This window comes from Necator americanus, chromosome V (genome assembly GCF_031761385.1).
Source record: "Necator americanus strain Aroian chromosome V, whole genome shotgun sequence".
Classification (NCBI taxonomy): domain Eukaryota; kingdom Metazoa; phylum Nematoda; class Chromadorea; order Rhabditida; family Ancylostomatidae; genus Necator; species Necator americanus.
In genome coordinates this window covers 994,623-1,007,061 of record NC_087375.1, presented here as the reverse complement: position 1 = coordinate 1,007,061, position 12,439 = coordinate 994,623, and the positions used below count along the sequence as shown (strand labels likewise).

At 39.4% G+C, this 12,439-nt stretch overlaps 1 protein-coding gene across 3 annotated transcripts in view; it reads right to left on the bottom strand.

The window, feature by feature from the left end:
- The window catches only part of RB195_012619 (uncharacterized protein), a gene marked incomplete at both ends in the record, with an annotated part of 63,981 nt that overhangs the window by 28,566 nt on the left and 22,976 nt on the right, over window positions 1–12,439 (bottom strand). The window contains 13 exons of one of the 3 annotated variants that reach the window (XM_064202072.1): window positions 30–326; window positions 407–740; window positions 839–978; window positions 1,535–1,629; window positions 1,694–1,822; window positions 2,693–2,811; window positions 2,881–3,029; window positions 3,291–3,486; window positions 4,068–5,087; window positions 6,493–6,675; window positions 7,580–7,766; window positions 11,634–11,731; window positions 11,797–11,836. In XM_064202072.1, the coding sequence (XP_064057955.1) occupies window positions 30–326; window positions 407–740; window positions 839–978; window positions 1,535–1,629; window positions 1,694–1,822; window positions 2,693–2,811; window positions 2,881–3,029; window positions 3,291–3,486; window positions 4,068–5,087; window positions 6,493–6,675; window positions 7,580–7,766; window positions 11,634–11,731; window positions 11,797–11,836 (2,987 nt within the window). Of the gene's footprint in view, window positions 1–29; window positions 327–406; window positions 741–838; window positions 979–1,534; window positions 1,630–1,693; window positions 1,823–2,692; window positions 2,812–2,880; window positions 3,030–3,290; window positions 3,487–4,067; window positions 5,088–6,492; window positions 6,676–7,579; window positions 7,767–11,633; window positions 11,732–11,796; window positions 11,837–11,995; window positions 12,376–12,439 lie in introns of those variants that run through there. The other 2 variants (XM_064202074.1, XM_064202071.1) reach the window with 2 other exon arrangements.

The following is a 12,439-nucleotide window of genomic DNA, read 5'->3' as shown; positions in this document are numbered from 1 at the left end:
GAGACGAAAATATCAGGAAGAAAACGTACTCTTCTTTTAACTCTTTTCCATTGACGATCCATGTTATTTTAGGGAGTGGTTCTCCGGATAGCACACACTTCAGCTGGACTTCCTCCTCGCAGCATTCGATATCTTTGAGGGGCAGGATGAAGAATGGACTCTGCGGTATTTCGTTCTCCAATTTGAAGGTGGACCTTGTACGGTGACAAGTCGTCGCCGACTTTCCATAGATATTAATTGCTGTGCAACTTATTTTGAGTTCCTCACAGGAAATATTGAGAATCTGCAGAATTGCAATTCCATCCCCAATAATGACACGATGGTTTCTGGAATAAATCCAAAAAATGAGTAAAGTTATTCAAAAAGAGTTAAAGAAGTAATTGGGTAATTTCATACTCAAACTTACTCGTCATCTGTTATCATCTCTTCATTTACAATCCACTGTACTTGTGCAGGTGGTGTAGCCACCACAATGCATTTGAGAACACATTTGTTGCCTGCGAAATAACCGTCTTGTAGTGGTAACTGGAAATAGGGGGCCTGCCCGTAGCTAATCTCCTGAATTTCGTTCTCAGTTATAGTTTCTTCTTCCAACTCCTTCTGTTTGTCTACAGCAGGTGGTGTCGAAAATTTCGTTTCCATCTGTGAGGGTCCATTCAATACCGCATTCACTTCAGCGCTTGCACTTTCTCGATCGCAAATTACCCTGATTGCAACATTCTTGTGAACATGGACATCGTCTGGAAAATAACAGTTGAATTCTCTGTTTTGTATTCGTTATCAAATAAGTGTTGACATCCAAATTAATGTTTAATATATTGGAGTATTCAATCCCTACCTTCTACAATAACTCTACATTGAGACGTCAGCATCCCGAAACTATTCGCAATAGTACAAGAAAATATTGCGTTATCTTCTAGAGTGGTATACTCGAGCCGGAGTATTGTAATTCCATCTTCCGTTATAATTGTGTAATTTCTGCAAAAAAGTGAAGTACATAATAAAGCACACTCTATTCTATTTGCTGGAGCCGTATACATGTTAAAGACATCACCCCACGAATCTGAGGTGGTACGGATTTCGGGTGGAGTATTCGTATACGGGATGGGAGACTACGGAGAGGAGGATGATTCCGTCCATTTCTTCCTAATTGCCGTAAAAAAAACGGCCCGGAAGATACGGCTTCAGGCGTTTTGGCGCAATATTTTGTACAGGGAGTTCGACTGGAGCGCGCCAGCCTTGTGCGGCGCCGCATCTTCCAGGCCGTTTTTTACGACAATTAGGACGAAATGGACGGAATCACCCCTCTCTCCATAGTCTCCCATCCCGTATACGAATACTTCACCTGAAATCTGCACCACCTCAGATTCGTGGGGTGATGCCTTTAATCATGTTAGTCAATGTTGTCGTGTATATATTGCGCTATTGTCATTCTATGTAATTTCACTGTATTGATCTCGCGAAATATACGTAGCACTGTACTGCACACTTGGTATAGCGGGTTGACGTGCCGGGGTAAAATGAAACAACTTACTTATTTAAGTCCACAAGATTTCCATCCTTTTCCCATGTCACAGATGGTAGTGGTTGTCCCGTGAAAGAACACTTCAGTTGGATACTTTCGTTGAGCTAAGAAAAATTCGTTTTTACAGGGGTTGTCTGGAATTCTGCATAATATAAGAGTGCTACATACCTTAGAATAAACTTGTGGTGGCAATGCCACTGTGAATGCAGGTGACTGTCCTGTTGCAGAAGATATGCTTAGCTCAGACAAATTTTCATCCTCAAAAGGTGAAATGGATCTTGTAGGTTGCAAGTCTTCCTGGAAAGTTTTAGGTTGATCAAAGGCAGATGACCAGCAGATTTGTTAGTAATATTTCCTAAAAACTTCACTAAACGTGAATTCGTTGCTGTTCATAACAGGAGATTTTAATGTACATATAAGTGTATGGCAGCGAAATTACTCTTGGCAATGAAGGGAAAGAAAGTAAGAGTGTTTCCGTAAAGAATCAAAGCAAAATTGTCTGGGTAATCGTATCAAAATGCAAGAAGCGTGTCAAAAAAAAAACTTTCAACCGATGCTTTTGGTGAAAAGATTCCGAAAATACTAGCAAACGAAAAGAGGAGTAGCGTCAAATATCCAGTGTCTTATCCAGATTTTTCGCTAAGAACCGCAATAAATCCCCCAAAAGTGAATGAAGTGAAAGGAATGATTATGATTCAATATATAAAAGCTCAGCTCAGATTCAGACATTGTTGACTGAGCAATCAACAAAACATATGCATATGTGGATTGAAACATAGAAAATAAAGGTAGACATAGAAATCATTCAGAATTTCAAATTAATATCGCATCGAGGAACTACAAGCAGATATCTTCTTGTTATAAAGATTTTTAAGGGTTCAACGACCTTTAAAAACCTGCTGATTATGAGAAATTGGAGAGGTAGGACCGCTTTGAGGAAGAGTCGATCGAGTAAGGAGAGCAGAACAGTAAACCAAACTGAAGGGCAATGAGGAAAAGAAGTACTTGCTTTTCAAACGTTCTCCATAATCTCTGTGTCGAGTTTTCTTCCCTTACAAAACAAGTTACTATCTATCATCGAAGTAGATTAGATCAAACCCAATACAAAACGTTGAAGTGGCCACAAAACGAAGATCAAATAATGAGTCGAAATCAGAACAAACAAACCTCAACACTGAAAGAAGCCGCCCTGAATTCACTCTGCTTCAAACATGGGACAACGAATTCAACATCCGTCTGACAGGGGATCCCGTCAAGATGAATTTCTACTGGCAACTCTTCTCGTTCTGAAAAATCACGCACGTGTAGGTATAAACACTGGAATCGATAGTGTTGAACCACGTATGGATCTATACCCTCTGGTGTAACAGAAATCTCCGACTTGACTTTGCACGTGCCAGCTGAGTTCATTGCTTCGCATGTAAGAACACCACTCCATTTTTCGGTGCATTCGCATATCTCCAAGAAACTCACGCCGTCTTCGCACACAATGTTTAAAATGTTCCTGCAAGTGCTTCTTTTCCAACAAGCAAACAGCAAACAAACTAGGTCGTTGGTGTTTAAAAATCCTAGAACAAGATTGTTTCTCATACTCATTCAAGCTATCAACAACTGCTTTCAACGTCCATGTTTCAAACTCATTAAAAGAAATTTTCCCGTTCAAATGTGCTAAGACCGAAATTACTCCGCTTTATAGAACTTTGTTCGTCACTACTTTTCACTACGTGAATAGAACGAACTTAGAAGGACCACCACAACTACTTACTTTTCAGGATTGAGGAGATTATCGTTATGGAACCAAGCTATTCGTGGCAAAGGGACTCCTTTGACGACCACTTTGAACAGTGCACGAGATTTCTCACGGATTTCATAACTGTTCTTGAGAGGAACCAAAAATTCCGGAACAGTGTAGAGACAGCTGCTTGACAATGATGTTAATGTATCTTCTATTGTTGATGCTTCTGAAAGAGTTCCAATTAAAATGTAATTTTTTGAGTACTCTGTCTCGAGAATCTCGTCTATTTTTGGTTTACTTGTATGTGGTGAAAGGTACGTTTGAACGCCCCACCACTGTATAAACGCTGCGTTCACAAGCGAACAATCAAATATCGATGGCGTATCCTAGATTCCACAAGCTACTGTCTCGGCCTTAGGAGCGAAAAAAGAGCATAAAACTAGCCTAAATGCTTTTTGTTAAGGAAAATCAACCCTATTCATGCAATATTATACTCAAAAAAAAAAATGAAAATCTGGCAAAAATGAGAGAATTAGAACGCTGCGGAAGAGTTCATTTTCTGGTCGAGCAGGATAGAAAAAAACTGAGTGTGAGTCGAGCAGAGGAGCGTTCATTTTCGATAGGCACATTGTGCCCATCCGGCTGAACACATTCGGCACAAACTATGTGTGGGTGTGAAGCACTGATTTCGCAGAAGCACATATTTGTGCAGTGTATAATTTTGTGACTTTTATTCCTCGTGTTTTAAAGCGATTTTATGAAGGAGAACATAAGAAGGTGCCTGGTAATAAACATTAATGAACGTACCATCATCTTCGTACATTATTTGCGAAAGTATGACTTCCGTAACTTCAGCTTCCGGAGGAGCGTTAAAATCGATAGAGAGTTGAACTTCTTGAACGGGCAGCAGGTCATACTTCTCGTCAAAAGTTAAAAACACCGTTAACTTGCATTTCCTCGCCCGCGGCACTGACCGCTCTACAGAGTAACTTGGTGGATCCTTGTAAAGTTCTAAAGGTATAAGCACTTCTTCAGACTGAATTTTCCCAACATCTGCTGAGAGTAGCGCCGCGGATTCTTGGCCATAACTCATTTCTGAAGCTATTGTTTCTTTCTTAAATAACGGAATGGAAACAGCCGCGTCGTCTGCATGAGGTACATCATCGAGGTCCCGAACAACTCTAATTTCTTCTTTTGATTCTATTTTTTCTTGTTCATGTTTTAGAGAAGTAATCGTCTCCACTGCAGTAATCGTCTGAATGTCCTCTTTTTGGGTATCAAGCGATTGTTCCTCTACAGTCGTAGCGGAACTGTCGGCAAACGGGATCTCTCTATCGCCGTCTTCTTGCTTTTGCTGGAACGTCACTTCGTCATGAATACTTGACGTGGTTATCTCAATCGTGATAGCTTCCTTCATTGCGTCATTGATGGAGTCTCGAACTAAGGTCGCAACAAAGTGATGCTCTTCATCGCTAAATTTTATTGTCTCTTCGTCATGTCTCTGTTCTTTTGGTGAAGGAATATCTTCGTCAGAAGTAGGGAATTCAACGCAAACATCTGCGATTTCTTCAAATTGCTCGGATTCAGGTGTACTTGCCGCGCTGCCCTTTTCTTGTGCATAGCTAATCACTTCACCCCTTCTCTGGATTTCTTCAAGTTCCACAAATGTATCTTGGAACAATTTTTCAGTCATTTCAACTGCAACCGCAGCTGCAGCTCCGAAGGCGGTCTCATCAATTTTCTCCACGTAGAACTCTTCCTTTCTGTACTCATCATCCGCCTCGTCAATGATGTCCACGAAATCAAAACCATTCTCCACTGGCTGTTCTGAAACAGGCAAGATTTCAAACGTTTAAAAAATTAACAACACATTTTAACCAACGGAAATTCTGCAGGGAGCTTCCTCCGAGGATATTATATGGTTTTTTTTTTCTTTGAAAAATGTCCGTTCCACTCAAAGAGGCGTAAGGATAGTAATTCTAGGATAGTAATTTGAAGAGAGCAACTCATCAACTTTTCTTGTTTTCGCGTTACCTGCCCTATTTCCTTTATTTTCATCATGCTCAAGTTACTTTTTTCGCTCTTCAAGAAGCCACAAAGGAAATTTTTTTTTTGAAAAAATGACCAAGATAATATACTATCTGCATTGCATTTTTGATGAACTAAGGCACAGAAGTAAAGTTGAACTCAAATTAATCTTAAGGCTTGGCGGAAATTGACATTGTTGCAAATGATGTTTACAATAGAAAATCTCGATATGAACGTAAATAATAAAAGGATAAAGGATAAGGTCAGTGGCGTAACAATCCACTTGGAATGCGCCAACGCGTTTTACTGCAGTTCGTAATCGTTGAGGTTTTGGAAAACGTGTTGGCCTACACAATGACTTGCGGGAACGACCCGATATGAAAGGTCATTGTTTTTGTCCTCCCAGACAGGTACCAATTTATTTGCCACGAAAGAATGAAAGGCTTGGTTTCCACTAGGCCCGTTTCGAACCATCGACCGTGTGGCTACAACGCATCTCTAACCGATTGCGCCATACCCGCCCAAACGTAAATAATATTCCTAATAATTCCACATACACGTAATAGATAATATTCACATAATATATCAATATAATATTTCTTGTCCACTTTCACTTAATGTTCAGTAGTCACCAAACAGAAAAAAAAATGAATTTGTAAAGATTAGAGCACATGATAAACGATGTAGACAACATAAAGCAGTTATCTGAGAATCCTTTAAAAAATTAGTGTAAGTTTAGCATAGCACCAGTTTCCTTTCACACAAATATGGTCGTTATAGTTGCGTGTTAAATCTTTAAACATTGATAATACAAGGAAAGATCTTACTTATGCAGAAATAAAGAAAAATTAATGGAAAAAGCTTCACAATCTAACTTGTCTTCGTCAAACAATATTTTGGACCGTAATTAGATTCAGATTAGACTGAATAAAAAATGTTCCAAGAAATATAGCAGAGCAACTGATTGGGGTTGTGCATAATGGATCATTAAAGAAAACAAGAACTGCGAGATGAGTGATAGAGAAAAGCAGTTTTTCCTTACTCTTTACTGAAGAGGATCAAGTCGACAAAATGAATTGTTCTGTCATACATTTTTTTTTAATTTCTAAAATAGTATGTTTCTTATCCCACTAAATTTCTCCAAAGGAGTAACAAAAAAATAGTTTATTACCACATAAGGTGGTGTCTAAACATCAAATCATACCTTTTGAAGCAAATAGATGCGTGATTTCCTGAGTTGCTCTCGTTTCGTCATGAACATCTTTTTCCAAAACAGTTATCCGCTTCTCTACCAAATCCACACTTGCGTCATCTCGAACTGAGTACATTTGCAGCGAAACATCAACTTCTGGCTCTTCAAAAATGGACTGCGTGAAAACTTCCGACTCTGAAATATATTGTCGTAGAGAGATTACGGGAGTCCCTATATAGTTTATGCGAAAAATGCGAAATTTCAGAAGTGCAAGCAGTCTTTGTTACGCTTCTTCTTCTGGTATGATGGACACTGCGGCGCGAAGTGATATACATACGCGAAAAAGACATGGTTCAAAAACTACTGTAAAAGTATTGGAAAGTGTCAACCAGTGGGCAGAAATACATATACAGTATACATACAGGAAAAGTTTTTTTTCGAATAATCAAATTTTCGCACTCTTCCGATTTTGAGCTAATCACTTAACGAAACTTCAAGCAACCGAATTTCGGAATTCATGCGTACTTTCACTTTTCTGATAAACCAAATTTTGAAATGAAATAATATTCAAATAGCTTCGACTCTTTCGCGAGGAGGAGCTTACATTCAATATCTTCAATGTGTTAAATTTATCTTTCCTCAAAAAGGATTCATTTTTGGACCAGAAAAAAAAGACGTTATGAATTTGAGCGTATCCAAGAGAGCCGACAAATAAAAGTCCTGTACAAAACAACAACGAAACAGCTTTACTAATCTTTTGTTATAAAGAGAAGTACACGAGTACATCCTTGAGGTGCAATTAACTTGGACTCAGCCTTACTAATGTGTAGCCACAGGTAATTTCTTCAAAAAGTATTTAAGTATTTTTTTTTAGATTTTAAGAGGCTCTATCTATATCCAATCAATAGAGCTGCGCACACGTGAATCTATTGATGTATAGATTTTTATAATAGAAATCAAATTGAGGTGTGTTATGAAAAAAACGAGACAAATGCGGATCCTCGAGTTTTTCGTTTTTTGCCGAAAAATTAACGATTATACTGTATGAGCACAATCTCTAAACGCTAATTCAAAATCATTCCCGTATTCGATCACCTACCTGTAACGACTATTTTAGTGACAGTGGTGTATCTGCCATCGATGATCACCCCATATTCTCCAGCATCACTCGGTTCAATTGAAACAATAGTTAGTGAGTGATTATGGCCATCTTCAGAATCGTCAGCAACGAATCGGATGTCGAGGTCCTTCGGTTCACCTCGCCTTACATAAATCGGTACTCGTTCCTGAAAATGCATTCTATTAATATTGGTTTCTCTCTCAAACGTAATAATTCCAGCAGTACCGGCCTCAATATCTGACAAACAGATCAATCCAAACAGAAAAAAATCACCTGTAGAAACGTTCGCAATCCCGATAACAAAACAGGGCAGTCTTGTGAAATGCAAAAAGGGAATCAATAGCTTAGGATTACCCCTACATTTTTATTAATTTAACAGTCTGAACGTCCTGCGAAAACCGGACATCAGACTTTCTATGGTGTTTGCTTCGCTCCCCTTCACTGACCAATGAATAAATAGTAGTGGGATTTTACGTGAAATTAGATTTGTGTTATTCTAACAACGCTTTCCATAGTCTTCTTTCTAAATGCGTTAGAAACATTCGCAGAACAACCGAACATCTAATCCGACGCTGAGGGATCCGTCACACCCCGTCTTATGGATTTGTGGCGTCGGCGCACCAATCCGACCCAGTAAGACCTATCGCAAGGGATTCTGGAATTTCGTTTCACACACATACACACACAGGTGACAAACTAAGCCCGTTATTACATAGCATGATGATTGTTTCAGCTTCGTAAAGTGATCCCACACCAACTGAATGGCCCTTTAAAAGAAAGAATACGATTCAAAATGGACTATCTCATCAAGCGAATCTGCTTAAACAACGTTATCTTGCTCTGTATTGTATATCTCTCCGGTACTTCAGTCGGTCATTGCTTTTTTCCTTCTTTTTTTCCTTTTTTTTTTGCTTTTGTTTGTTTTTCTTTTTTCCTTTTCTACTGGGCGCATCTTTAGATGCGTGGAAATGAATAAATAAATAAGCAAAATGTACTAGGAACTCGAATACTTGTCCTCAAATGGTTGACTACGTTACAATCTTTTTTATGTGCAGTATTCGAAGCGGAGTATACGATCTAAGGTGTAATTCGCCTCAAGTCCGCGATTTGCGAATAGTGATTCTATTCTTGAAATGTACTCCTAAAATGGAAATGCACCTCAGGAATTCGTCAGCCAGTGATACCTTCATCAGAAATTACAATTCTCGACCAATCATAGGAATGATCTGACATGAAAAAGCTGAACATTGCTTAGAATAGTAGATCCTCGACGTAAAGAAATAGTTTCTTTTTCGGAAATGAGAGGAGAATAAGAACCAAGGGCTCGTGAGTTGAGAAAACCTTCTTTCAAAGTAAGAAGGTACAGTAAGGAGGTGGACATCTTCAATAGTACTAAGCGAAGTCCCCATTTTCAAGAAGTCACAGGGAAACTGTGATTTTCCATCTTCCCCTAGTTCCACGCCAATCACATTGCCCTGTCACGATAAGAGTGATAACCGTGATGATAAGATGACAGACTAAAATTGGCTACAGTGACGAAAAATGCACCATTTTTTATTTTCTATTGAGTATAGGTCATTATTAATACATTTCACTTCAAAACATATTAGTCGTCCTCTTCAATTCATCTTCAATTGATCCTTCGGAAAAACAATTCATACAATTTCCGAAAACTTCCCATCATTTCGAGTTTTTTTTTTTTTTGAAGCGCAGGAGTGTTTTTAGGATGCACAAGATGTAGCTCCATTTAAAAAGGAAACTGAACTGCCTACTAACAAATGGGAGCAGCACCACGTCCAGAGCAAATGGTATCTCCTATAAACGTGCTCCAAAATTTCAAACCAGGTGGGGAAGGTAGGTCGGCCGAGACATCTGTGTTAGTTACACAATGCATGTATGCTCCGCCGAACATATGGGCAGCTGTGACAGCAAAAGTTTTCCCTCCTTCTCAAGCTATGATGGAGCTTTGAAGAAACCCTATCCAGCATTACTTTGACTAGAATGAAAGTCACACGCAGCGCTTTAGAAAGTAAGTTTAAAGAACTACTATTAAAACATTTTATAGCACTTCTGCTCCTCCCTTTCTAATGACATTTCGTATCGAATACGCTAATCGCAACTAGAAACCGTCCGTTGTTCGAAAGTTCGTTGTTTTTATAGCACATGAGACCTTATTTCACTAAACTTTTAAGTCAAGTTTACAAAAAAGAGCTATTGATACATTTACTTATAAGATGACTTATTCTGAGGAATTCAGAAGAATAAAAGTGAAATCTACGACAAATACAATTCATTTATATATTTATATCATTCTATATTATATATATATATTCTATTATGTTTGAAATAAACTTCAGATGATCTGACAAACGATAAAGAGCTAGACCTCTGAATTCAAGATCCAGTTTAATCTACAACTAGATTTTCTGTGACTCCCAAAAGGGTGCAGAAAGGTAAAGTCGAAAAAATAAGAGGAACGTTTATTGATTTAGAAAATTAACTTATCCGGAAAAAGAAAGACTAGCAAGTTTTAGCACGAAATACTTCGAAATATCTCGAAAACACATTTGTTTATGGGGCTTCAGCGGTTAGAAAAATCAAGACGCTTTATTATATGTAGCTACATCAAACAGAAGCAGAATTATCTTGGATATTCAAAATCGTGTATCTATCTATCCAGAACAAAACACCTAGCCGGTCTCCGCAGCCGTGACCTAAGAGCAATGGCCCGCCTTCACGACCCAGCGAAATGTATATGGAATGCAAGTAAATTGGTCGCTCACGGTTTTACAAGCCTAGAAGCAATGGCGTGATATGTTCCCTGCACGGATGGGCAAGCTGAGAGCTCAGCTGGATACAGCACAAAGACTTCGTCAACGTCACTCACGAAACTTGAAAACGTCTTGGATGACAATAGCAAGGGAATGAAATGAGTGGAAAAGATGCTGGGACCCAAACGTCTGGTGAAAACGGGTCATCTAAGTATCTAACTAAGTAAGACCTCTATAAAAGCGGTGTATGGGAAGATTGCCGAAGTTAGGTCCTCCCGAGTAATTGCTGGAGTTAGGAACGCACTTTACAGGGACGTGAGGCGTTTGTGTGCGTGTTCAGTGATGTGTGGTCTGTGCGTGTGTTTGTGGTGATGGTGGATGTGTACCAGAAAAGTCTGGTAGCAATTTATTTTTGAGAAGATAAAGGGCACTGGGGCAGCTTCAAACCAACGGTCGATCGAGCAACTGCAGCGGAATCTCCTATCGACGGCGCTACACCTTCCACTTTGTGAGTATCACTGCGAAAATTCTCTACAAACCTATGAATCTAAGGATCAGAAGCGGCAGTTCACCGAAAAGGTTAGCGATTATACCTTTATTGTAGAAGAAATAAAAGTGAATAAGTAGAAGGTCAAGTGAATTTCATTGTTAGTATGAAAGGCAGGTATGAAGAATTGCTAGGTGAATCGCACTAATCCACTATCTGCAGCTTTGAAAATGAAAAGACCACATTTTTATTCGGCAAAAAAAAAAACTGTGGTGAACTAAAACCCGTGGTGCTCCTGTGCCCTCTTACTTTTGGATTCCTAACATCGATTATCTCACTCTTCCTACACTTCATATAAAAAATATTACGGGGTCCATGTAGTACAGTCGGTGAGAGGTTCGACTGTGACTGCACGATCGATCGAAGGTTCAAAACCGCTCTGGTGTCAGTCAAACTTTTCATCCGCTCCCGATCCACAAATCGGCAATAGATCAAACTTGTCAGAGAGAATATAAACACTGACCTGACACAACAGCTGGCCCCTACAAATAAGGCTTAATTTTGAATTGAAATCGAAGGCATAGGTGCATTCCCATAAGATTTGTTCAATGTCGTGCCCATTTTGTATCATCCCTCACTTTTCGTTAAAAAAAAATATGACATCGAAGGTCACGGAATACCTATCAGCTCGGGGTTTTATTCACTTCCCACTAGTATTTGTAGCTTTTCTTCGACATCAATGACAGGAAGTACCGACAATATTTCCTCAACAAACCTTCAGCCATTCGATATTATGTTCTTCCGTGATTGTTTCGCAATTAATAGTTGCGATGGCGCCTGCTGGCACACACGTTTCCTCAACCGGCTCATCTGCTAAACACATTACGCAGATAATTTCTTACAGTTTCCAATTTTTTTTTTCATTTTTTATTCAAAACTTTGTTTGTGGACACAAGCAACGACATAAGTAATCTTCATCCAAAAATCTAAATAAATAGAGACATCTGCTGAGGTTAGTAGCAGCACAGCGTTACTGCCCAACAATTAAAACATATGGATATGTAGAGGTAACGGAGATCCGATGTCGGCTTTCGCGAACACCCTAATGCTATCATAAGTGGAGGGACAGTGAATGGATTAGTGCAAAGAACTATTCGAGATACGTTTTCGGCGAAGTCCCTGCGAAGCTGTCGCCAAGTCATTCACCGCTAAATGAGCGACACGAAATTCTGTATTCGAAATAGATACACTGTAAAGACCAGTGTCTTTGGGGCTTGTGTCGTGGATAACGAGATAATGTTTGAGGCCATTAGTCACATGCTCAATTTTGTTCGTATCGGTGAACAGGATCCGTTCACCATTCTTGAGCCAAGTCAGGGTGTGCACGTGGTCACCGTCCTCCAACTCGCAAGCTATCGTGGCTGTACTTCCCGGCGGAACAAGATACTCCTGCACGTCGTCGTCCTCGCTCTCCGTTCCAGAAGCAACCACAGTGACCTCCTTCTCATCGATACGCTCTGAACAGAAATAGCAACATGCATCACACCAAACACAACAAACAATCCAACTTAGGCAAACACA